Genomic DNA, 11,986 nt, shown 5'->3' with positions numbered 1-11,986 from the left:
GGGGGAACTTGACTGGCCTGCACGGAGTCCTGACCTTCAACTGATAGAACACCTCTGGGATGAATTAGAAAGACTGTGCCTTCCAACATCAGTGCCTGACCTGATAAATGCACTTCTGGAAGAATGGCCAAACATTCCCATAGACCCACTAATAAACCTTGTGGACGGCCTTCCCAGAAGAGTTGAAGCTGTTATAGCTGCAAAGGGTGGTAATATTGAACCCCAAGGTCTAAGACTGGGATGCCATTAAAGTTCATGTGTGTGTAAAGGCAGGTGTCGCAATACTTTTGGTAATATAATGTATATGCCTACAGATGACTTTCATTGGTTAAAAAGGGATATGTCAACATTCTGTAATGTTATAGAATGTAATGCATTGCAAAGTGCTGCTATTATTGCATATTTCATATATTGGGGACTGCAAACATCTACAGTATATGCAGATGAACTTATTGAAAGATAGACCTTTACTATTGTAGTGACGCTTATACACAGTGAACATGGAAGAGAACAGAGGAAGCTGAAGAACAGAAGGTTTCATAAAAGGGGAGCATGGTAAAACGTAGCTGAATGGATAGGGTCCTGCTTTTATTATAATGTGAGTTGATGTCAATTTCCTGTACCATATCCCAATATTCCTTTAATTTTTTTTATGCTTAGGCTGATGCTTGGGTTTTGGTAGCCAGCACCCATACTTTGAAATCGACTTCATGTGGTATCCAACCACTTGGCTCTGGTCGTTGTTACAACTCAGATTCGACATGCATCCCTGGACTGAAAATTTGGTTTCAACTCCATCTGTAAGGACAAAGTAATCAGCATTAACAGGATGAATGTCCATTGTCCAGTCAAACATTAACATATGGCCTTCAGCCACTTCCTATCCGGGCCAATTCTGACACTTCACTCCTCCATGTAAAAATCAGCTTTTTTTGCTAAAAATTTATGCCCCGTACACACAAGCGGAATTTCCGTAGGAAAAATCTTGGATGTTTTTTCTGACGGAATTCCGCTGAAGCGTGGCTTGCATACACACGGTCGCACAAAGTTTCTCTGAACTTTTGACCGTCAAGTACACTGTGACATACAACACGACGAGCCGAGAAAATTAAGTCCAATGCTTTCGAGCATGCGTCAAATTGTTTCCGAGCATGTGTAGGAATTTTGCCCGTCGGAATTGCTACAGACGATCTGAACTTTTTCATTGGAAAAATAGAGAACATGCTCTCAATCTTTTGCCGGAGGAAATTCCACCAGAAAAAGTCCGATGGAGCATACACACAGTCGGAATTTCCGACCAAAAGCTCACATTGGACTTTTGCTGGCGGAATTTCGGATTGTGTGTACCTTGACATTACTTAGAACCCCCAAATATTATATATATTTTTTAGCAGAGGCCATTTTTTATTTGTTTATTATAACAAAGCAGAGGCCCTTTAGAATAAAATGGTGGTGGCGATTTTTTATGTCACATGATGTTTGTGTGCAGTGGTTTTTGGTTCCTCTCACTCTGTTCAGGGAAGCCATTGTCACCAGCTGCATCTCTCTCAGGCTCCGCCATGGGATGGTAGGGCCTAGGAAAGGTGGCCATGGCCACAGGAGGGGGGTGACACCCTCTTCCACCACTCGCAGAAGTGATTAAGTGGTCAATTAGCCACTCGGATCACTTCTGAATTAAAGGGAATCGCTGACTGAAAAGATTGATATTGGGATGATGCCTGTAGGCGCATGCAGTCATCATACAAGTATAACTACTGAAACCCGAGGACATCCTATGGGTGTGAAGTAGTTACAGGGGTTGTAAACCCTCAGGGTTTTTCACCTTAACGCATTATATATATATATATATATATATATATATATATATATATATATATATATATATTATAAAATATAAGGACATTACAAACACCCTTGAAATGGCCCTTTATGGAAAGTAGAAACAAGGCGAATTAACCACTTCAGCCCCGGAAGGATTTGCCCCTTTAATGAAGAGGTAATTTTATGTGATATGGCACTGTGTCGTTTTAACAGACAATTGTGCGGTCGTATGGCACTGTACCAAAACAAAATTTACATCCTTTACCCACAAATAGAGCTTTCTTTTGGTGGTATTTGATCACCTCTGCGTTTTTTTTTTATCTTTTGCGCTATAAACAAAAAAAGACACACAATTTACAAAAAAAGCTATATTTTTTGCATTTGGCTATAATAAATATCCCTCAAATATAAAAAAAAAAAAATGTCTTCCTCAGTTTAGGCCGATATGTATTCTTCTACATATTTTTGTTAAAAAAATTTGCAATAAACGTCTATTGATTGGTTTGCGCAAAAGTTATAGCGTCTACAAATTAGGGGATATAATTATGGCATTTTTATTTTATATTTTTTTTATACTAATAATGGCAGTGCTAAACCTAACATATACCAAGGCTAAAGCCTACCGAGCATATACTTCACAGATAATGTGACAATAGATTGTAAACTTACCCCTAACATATGGGTAACAAAATACAAACTTAATCATAAACAGCGATACAACAAAAAACCCCCGGTGTATTGATTGGAAAGTCTATATAAAGATAATAAATGGAAAAAAATAAAAAAATTCAAAAATAGTCCTTTTAAATCAAATTAAATGTGAATAAAAAGATGAGGTCCTCCACACGTGAATAGTGCTTGATCCACCACCGTATATATAGATTCACTTCTTACCACAAGTTCATGACCCCCCACTACAGAGGGTCACAAAAGGCGTTCAAATATATAATTATCCCCCACTCCGAAAGAATTCTTATTGTTCTCCTCACACCACCGCTTTCATACATAGGTTACTGGATACACTTCCACAGAACGTCTCCCGTGTATTTAGAAGAGCTCAAGGGTATGCGCCAATAACATGGAAGAGAGATGAAGCTCCAATAGTGTAAAACCCTTTATCTCCAACACACCGGGCCTGTCTGCTCCCCAGGATGCAGAGCTCTGACTGGTTGCAGGTGAGTCTACATTGGCTTAAAGGGAGAGGAGGAAAACCCGGAGTGGATGGAGGATCAGAGGTCTGGAAGAAAGGAGACAGGAGATGTGTAATTCCCGAACAGTCATACAACATAACGGAAAGAAACCTACCTGGTTTTTCAAGCCGTCCAACTAAATAGGCGCAAAAGTCAGTCTTGCTTCTGCAGATCGTATTTGTAACAGGCTTGCATAGCTCTGAGGTGTCATATGAAACACATGCTGGACATTCAGGCCCATTGAATTCATAGGTTATATTTGTCACTATATAACAAAGGGTTAAAAAATGATTAAAGCATATCTAAACCCATAAACAAACATGTAATATACTGCAGTCTTTAGATGTGGTGGTCATATTAGTTTTCTTTTTTTAGGCTTTTTTTCCTTTTATCTTTATCTAGTAATCCTGAGAATAACATACTTCCAGTCCTAGGGTAGCTACACTCACATCTTCACTACCTATGGAAGGAGCCATCAAAGCTGGACTGTATACATGTCTGCCGTTGTCCATCTCTAGATTATAGTTTGCAGAAAAAAATTAAAACTTTTTTTTGTCAAGGATAGCAAAAACAAACTATTTACACAAGTTTTAAATTCTCTATGTACAATGTGAAGATAGTGTACCGCTTGGTTCTTGTTCCTTGTTATTGCAAATAATAGTTGAATCAGACAAAGTGCATAAAAAGATTGGGTTTCCCAGTCATTTCTTTTTTTTGAGAGAGAATTCCACCATCACAGGACTTTCTATTGAGTCCACCAAATGGATGGAAGTCCTCAATGTCATCACGGAGGAGTGGAAGAGGACTCCAGTGACGACCTTTGCAGCTCTGGTGAACTCCATGCCCAAGAGGGTTAAGATAGTGCTGTAAAATAATGGGCCCAATTTGGACGTTTTTACTTAGGTCTGTACTGACTTTGTTGCCAGCGGTTAAAGTGGTTGTAAACCCTTACAAACCACTTTGACTTACAGGTAAGCCTAGATTAAGGCTTACCTGTAGATCCAAGAAATATCTCCTAAACCTACATGGTTTAGGAGATATTTCCTAAAAGACAGTCACTGCTGTCTAAAGCACATGCGCCGTAGACAGCGGCGCGCAGGCACACTATTGGTGTTAGCAGCATGCCGCTGCTAATGGCGATATGCCGTTAGTGGCAGCTACCGTGTGCATGCGCGAGAGTGACGTCATCGCTGCTCCGATGCTGTGAGTGACCGAAGCAGCAATACCTGGAAGAAGATGGATGTTCTGGACTACAGGGGACAGCAGTGACATCGCTGGCTCCTGTGTCATGTAAGTGACACATAATGGGCTACTATGCGATGCATAGTAGTCCATTATGCTTTACCTTTGCAAGGAGACAGAGAGAAAGTAAACCCATCAGGGTTTACTTCCTCTTTAAGACATTAATGAATGAAAATTCATTAATGAATGCATTAATTAATTAATGAAAAGATAGAATAAAATATTTACACAAATGTGAGGGGTCTACTCTCTTTTGTGAGATACTGTACATACCTTTTCTGAAACCAATCCTACCCGATCCCACGCTGAGCTGTCAGTCGCAGCTTTTCTTTAGAGGTGGGGGCAAAGGACATGTCTGACAATGGAAGCCCCATAGTGAGTCTATGGTTGACGTCACTTTCCATTAATTTCACAGCCGTTGTTGGCTGTGTCCTCTGCAGGGCTTCCGCCACTAGAGATCGGGTTGGATCTGCTTTAGAAAAGGTATGTATACTGATTTCTTCTTTACAGAGCTAGATAGGTTAGTCTTAGACACCTTTCATACTGGGGCTTGTTTCAGGCGTTTTTCAAGGCGCTTTTAGCGTTAAAATAAGCACCTGAAAGAAGCCTCATCTGCAATCCCAATGTGAAAAGCCTGAGTGCCACACATGCTCAGATCAAATTCCTAGACCAAAGCTATGGGCTACTAGCCTGAACGTAGTCCCCTCGTAACGAAATAACGTCATCGCGTTCTGAACGATTGGATTTTCCGACAACTTTGTCTGAACGTGTGTATGCAACACAAGTTTCGGACAAAATCCGTCGGACAAAATCCGACGGGTTTTGTTGTCAGAATGTCCGACCGTGTGTACAAGGGCTTAGAATGTTGATGTCTGTAGATGCAGGGATTTTAATTTTAGGGTGGACTTGGACTCAAGTTGAAAAGTTAAATGTGGTTAGACATTTCTAGATGTTAAATATGTTCCCTATAATATTTCTAGATCTACAGTATAGACTTTTTTTTTGTTTTTTTGTTCACTTTAGGTAATTCAAGCAATTATGAGTTAGGAATTGTATTATATTTGCTGGCTAAGCATGAATACATTTAGACAAATTAAAAATTCACCAATTCATTTGCGAACCCATTCACTTGTCTCTATTGCCGCGTACACACGAAGACTTTTCGACGGACTTGGTCCGGCAGACAATCCAACAGACTTTCCAGCTGAGGTCTTCTGTACTTTCAAACTAATGGACTTGGCCACACACGATCACTCCAAAAGTCAGACGGATTTGAATGTGATAAAGTAGAATAAGTAAGTTCATAGCCAGCAGCCAATAGCTGCCCTAGTGTTGGTTTTAGTCCATCGAACTAGCACACAGACAATCCGGATTTTTAGACCGGACTCGAGTCTGTCGGAAAGATTTGAAGCAAGTTTTATTTATAGGTCCGCCGGACTTTTGGGAAGAAAAAGTCCACTGCAGCCCACACGCGATCGAATTGTCCGACGGATTCCAGTCTGCCAGACTAGGTCCGTCGAAAAGTCCGGTCGTGTGTACGCGGCATTAGATGCAAAATGCTTTTCAGTCATTTTAATTATGACAAATTTGAAAACGCAAAACAAACAGAAAACACACACACGCATCCACACATACATTTTACTCACTTATATTAGTCCCATTGTTACATAGATCGTTTTCACAGCAATCATATGCGAGATCAAAGTAAACGTCCGCATTAACATAGGCATACATGCTAGAATTGCATTCCAGATTCATAGAGCAGCGCTTCTTCGTGGCGTAGTAAGTATGATCTGCAAACAAAAATTATTTTAAATATCAACACATTTCTAACATTGTACAGCTCAAAACCAAACTCTAGGCAGATGTAAAAAAATAGGAAAATATTGTAAATCTGTATTCATTAAAACATAATTTAATATGAATTATTTTTAGTCGCCCCTTAGTTTTTATTATTATATTATTTTATTTCTTTATACTTTTTAAAGATGTTCATTTTGTAGCATCGAATAAAAAAAAATAAAAAATCCAGATACATCATTCTAAAGTCTTTATATAAGAGAGAAATAACAAAATAAAATTTGTACTATTGATGAGTGATAAGCTATATATTTCCCAGATAGAAGAACAAGGTTTGGCTACGATCTTTGCTACAGCTGTCGGTATACAGTGTTTTATTTGCAAACTTTTTACATCGAGTGCAGATAATATTTTTTGGTTGGTTACAATATTCTTAATGGAATTCAGGTACTGTTTTATTATGCTGATTGTGACTAAGGCTGGCCATACGTTATACAATTTTCTTGTACAATTTTCCTTTAGCTTTATAAAAAAAACATATAATATGAGGACAAACCTAAATACTTAAAATTTGTATGCAATCAGGCAGGCTCTTGCACTACATAGTTGAGGGTAAATCAAAAGGAAATTGAATAAGAAGATTGTATACTGTATGGCCATCAAACTAGTTTAATCACGTTGCATGATCTCCTCTCATCTAGACTGGTTTTCCATGAACAAAAGATGACCATTGACATCAGTCTATAAAGGGATATTGATACCATATTTTCTTGCTACTGCTGTCATCTTCTGGTATCAGAGACCAGAAAACTATTTGCACATAAAGGAAATTCCAGACCAATGCATGGAGCTGATTGATTAACAGCAAGGGATTTTTTTATTTTTTTATTTTATGCATTAAGATTTTTATTGTAAGGCTATTTATGCAATTAACAAAGGAAGAAAAATACATTGACATTATTAACATTTAGAAAACAATTTACATGTTGTGAAAGAAGGGGGATTAAGGAAGAAAGAGATGTAAAAGGTATGGAAGTAGCATGAGCTGAAATGCCTAGTAACAAAAATTATTTTTTTAAGAAAGATTAATTCGGGTCTTATCATCATTCATAATATTCTTGAAATAGTCATGATAGTTTATCAGGTTTTATTTGATTTATGTATCTATTTATTTATTTGAATTATTATTTATTTATTTTGCGTTTAAGTTTTCTTTTTAAATTACGTGTTTTTCTTTAGCCTCTGTGTTTAATACTTTAAAAAAAATGTGTTAACTCAAGTAACCATTCAGCTATACAGTAATTTTATTCAATAGCAGTTTTTTTTCCCCAGTATTTTGGCAGGGTCAATTTCACTGCCAAGATAAATGGGGATCAATAGATTGAAATTTTTGAGTATAACTTTACTAGTATTTATACTGTATATCTGTTTGTGTTATCATTTTTACTAAATTATTTTTTAGAAGACTACATTGATAATAAATGTTATTATTGCTTATTGAAGTAATTTGCAGATGTTTTAATAAGTTTTTTTACATCCTGAAAAAAAATGCATTTATCTACACCTATAGAGAGATTGAAGACTTACTGAATCCAGATTTTTCAGAGACGGTCATACAAGAACTGCCTTCTGGGCATTCAGATACTTCACCTTTGCAATACTCAGAATTACGGCAATGGCCCTCATAACATTTAATACTTTCAACTAGAAAAAAAAAATATATATAATAATAATAATACCAATATCAATATTAATTATAACATGTTCTAATCAGCCAGGTAAATCCAAGCATTGTCCTATCTACTGTATATTGCAAAATGTTACTTATTATGCCAATGGCTGTAAAACTTTCAACAGGCAATCTGCTATATATTTATGCATAAACCCTAAAGCATCTATGTCATGGGACCCCAAACTTTCTAAAAAAAGGGGGCCAGTTTACTGTCCCTCAGACTTTAGGTGGGTCAGACCATTGGTCAGTGACCACTGGGAGTAGAAATTGTGCTGGTATCAGTGGGAGTAAACAATGAATCTTTAGTATTAGTAGGGAAAAGTGTTCTGATTACAACTGTCCCGGCAAGATATAGATACCAAATACAAATTACATAAAAAAAACTTAATAGGGGTTTTAACCCTTTCTCACTCTATGAAAAACCTAACCTAACCTAAGCCCCCCATCTCCACTAACAGTGAATAGAAAGGACTGGTGAATCATATGATACTTACATATAGATTTACTTTTAAATCTAGGAGTTGTCCCAAAAAAATGGAAAAGATTTGGTCTAACTGGAGAGGTCCCAGAAACTATCAGCACATCAGATTGTCATGAAGACTATGTCACCTGAGATCTCCATAATCTGTTGTCTTTGGTTTTTTTGAGCTCTCTACACAAATACTTCATAGTCATTTTATGTAAATTTTCATTCTCATCAGCATGGGAACAAAATCTTCATCAAACTCTTCAGGGTCCTCACGGTACAGTATTCTTCAAATACCTCATGTATTATTCTAATCCTCCAAAATTGCAGAGATGAACTTTAAATTGCTGACCAGATGTCACTATACTTCTGTTAGATTACACCATCTACTACCGGTCTACCACCTTACCTGTTGACGGGGCTGTGGCTTGGAGGCCAACAATGCCCATGTTTGTCAGTCATGCCATATCTAACAACCATTTTGGGCAAATGTGAGATCTTTTATCCATCTAATCTCTGGTGTTCCAATATCTGATGACCCCCTCGGTCACACTTTTCCATTGTTCTCAAGAACGCATAGTGAGAGGTATTCTTGAAAGCCAACCAGCAGATATGGTCTATGGTTTAGAACAATACTTTTATTGAGGGAATTTGCTGATCAAGAACTTATGATAGATTGTTAGTAAGTCTTGATCAGCAAATTCCCTCAATAAAAGTATTGTTCTAAACCATAGACCATATCTGCTCAATGGAAGTTCTCAAACAACAAGTTCCTGAAGCGCTAGAAACTGTAAGTCATATGTGTATATACGTAGATAAAACTAATACCCAGTGCATCTGCCAGCCACTGGAGAAATGGGAAACGAGAATCAAAAAACAAAAAAATAGCGCTCTATCTGTACCAGCACTAACAGCATTCGCTGGTAGTTGCTGATCAATTGTCTACAGTGCAATAAACTAGCTTTGAATTTAGTCCATGGTTCATATACAGTATATATATTTTTTTGGCTCCTACCCATAGAGTGCTGCTTTTTTTGTTTTTTGATTTTCAATGGAAGATCTCACCTTTGACAGCCGTAATGCACAATCCTCTTTCGCTAAAATATGAGCATGCTGGTTGGCTTTCAAGAATACCTCTCACTATGCGGAGATTGTGTCCTCGGATTAGAGTTCGTATTGATGCACTTACCTTTACAGCCTGCTGCTGCAGGTGCTATGTATTTATATATACTGTATGTATGTACGTATAATAATATTACTAATGATCTGTTAGTAGAACACTTCATTGTTTGTGTTGGTTACCCCTAGACACATGGGATCTGGAAGGAACGGAATGGCACCCCCTGCCCCCCAACCCGCTAAACTTCTCCATCTCCTTTCTTTCTTTCTTTCTTTCTTTCTTTCTTTCTTTCTTTCTTTCTTTCTTTCTTTCTTTCTTTCTTTCTTTCTTTCGTTATTTCTTTCTGTCTTTCTTTTTTTCTTTCCTTTTTGCCCTTTCTGATGTTTACTCTTACTATTCTACAAAGTGTTGTAAAGTTAAGAGCCTTGAGATGATCAGTAAGATCCTTCAATATAACCAACATTGTTAATTTGGTCGTTATGTACTTGTCATAGAATGTGTAACTTTCCTCCATGTTCTGCAACAATTATCTTAATAAACATTTATTTAAAAAAAAAAATATTTTTCACCAGCTACTTGACACCTATTAATGCCATGACTACTATGTAAGCCACTGTACGCATTGGTGCAAAATCAATGGTTGTATTTACCTTTGTTGTAATTTTTCTAAAAACAATAACAACTCAAAAAAGAAAAAAAGTAATGAAGGCTTGTATTTTATAATAGCATTATTTTCTTACCTGTACCAAAGAAGAGAAGTAACAGGACAACGCCAATGGTCTTCATTTTTTTAGCTTCTAAATGTCTTGGATGTTAGAGATCTTCCGATGCTTCTCACTTGATTTAATTCCTCCTTAAATGCTGCAATATATTTGATTTTAATTGTCAATAGGCTGTATTTATTAAATACATTTATTATTAAATCGTTATTTACTTTTGTGGTGTTTGTTTAATAATACAATAATTTATAATGATCATTGCAGAACAGCAACTTGCAAATGTAAATGTTTAAAAATAATATTTACATTGACTTTGGATCAAGCTCAACAATCTGATTCCAGCAATAGATGAACTCCCAATTAAATACACATTTGGTTAGCCCTAAGGATGAAACTGAATGCCATTTGTCCATTTCATTTGTGATATACAGTCACCAATAGATAATGAATCATACTCATGCAGCGCTTATAAAACTATGGTCAAAAAAAAAAAAAAAAAAAAAAGCATTAAAATTGGCCTAAACACATATAAAACAAGTATTTCCAAACATCCAATAATATAAAATATGTCATCAAATCAATATTAAATGTGCTTACACTGTGCAAACACAAAAATAAGTATCAACAAAAATTTCCAAACTTACAGTGGGGAAAATAATTATTTGATCCCCTGCAGATGGAGGAAGGTGCTCTGGTCTGATGAGACACCAGCAATCAGGAATGGGAAACTGGTCAGAGTTGAGGGAAAGATGGATGGTGCTAAGTACAGGGAAATTCTTGAGCAAAACCTGTACCACTCTGTGTGTGATTTAAGGCTTAGGACGGAGGTTCATCTTCCAGCAGATCAATGACCCCAAACACACTGTTAAAGCAACACTTAAGTGGTTTAAGGGGAAACATGTAAATGTGTTGGAATGGCCTAGTCAAAGCCCAGACCGCAATCCAATAGAAAATCTGTGGTCAGACTTAAAGATTGCTGTTCACAGGCACAAACCATTCAACTTGAAGGAGCTGGAGCAGTTTTGCAAGGAGGAATGGGCAGAAATCCAAGTGGTAAGATGTGACAAGTGCATAGAGACTTATCCAAAGCGACTTGGAGCTGTGATAGCTGCAAAAGGTAGATCTACAAAGTATTGACTTTAGAGGGGTGAATAGTTATGCACATTGGCTTTTTCTGTTATTTTGTCCTATTTGTTGTTTGCTTCACAATAAAAATAAAAAAATAAAATCTTCAAAGCATGTTCTGTAAATTAAATGATGCAAATCCTCAAACAATCCATGTTAATTCCAGGTTGTGAGGCAAGGGGGGTGAATACTTTTGCAAGGCACTGTATATTTAATTTTTATACTATTTTTAAGGAGTCCTATTTGGGAAGTAGGATTGACCACAGCCAATTAGCTTAAATAGATAAACATGTTTTTTTTTTTTTTGTTTTGTTTTTTTACCAGTGCTTTGATCTATGAACTACCAGGCCATTTAAGTCTACCATTGCCATGTGCAGATTGTACTCTTGCATGCAGAAAATGTTTTACATCCCTGCAAAGTTCACTTGCACTGGCACTACATGCCTTTAATCCCTATGCATAAAGACTAAGACTCCCTGTTAGTGTAACTTCTATACTCGGGAAGATACTGGAGAGTTTAATAAAAGACCACATAGATGAGTTCTTGCTGGCAAAAAAATTTAAGCAACAGACAGCATGAATTCATGAAAGACAGAAGTTGTCAAACAAACCTGATTTCTTTTTATGAGGAGGTAAGGCGGTATGCAAAACCTTGGACAGGGGGGTGGCTGTGAACGTGGCATATGTGGGTTTTGCAAAAGCTTTTGACACAGTTCCCCACACATGGCTCATGTGTAAGGTAAAGTCTACAGTCTGGCTTGGAAAGATCAG

At 37.1% G+C, this 11,986-nt stretch overlaps 1 protein-coding gene across 1 annotated transcript; it reads right to left on the bottom strand.

Moving 5' to 3' along the window:
• Nucleotides 1–640: 640 nt before the first annotated feature.
• On the bottom strand, nucleotides 641–10,157 carry LOC143932936 (protein RoBo-1-like). Its single transcript, XM_077455871.1, has 5 exons — nucleotides 10,112–10,157; nucleotides 7,641–7,757; nucleotides 5,900–6,046; nucleotides 3,127–3,276; nucleotides 641–798 (listed from the first exon to the last, which is right to left on the bottom strand). The coding sequence occupies exons 1-5, from the start codon at nucleotides 10,155–10,157 to the stop codon at nucleotides 641–643; spliced, it is 618 nt and encodes a 205-aa protein (XP_077311997.1).
• Nucleotides 10,158–11,986: the final 1,829 nt, after the last annotated feature.

The sequence above is a fragment of the Lithobates pipiens genome, unplaced genomic scaffold (assembly GCF_037356315.1).
Source record: "Lithobates pipiens isolate NorthernLeopardFrog02 unplaced genomic scaffold, aLitPip1_a1.2 Scaffold_27, whole genome shotgun sequence".
Taxonomy (NCBI): Eukaryota; Metazoa; Chordata; class Amphibia; order Anura; family Ranidae; genus Lithobates; species Lithobates pipiens.
The sequence above is the reverse complement of the archived record's forward strand: the minus strand, read 5'-3'. Positions and strand labels throughout refer to the sequence as shown.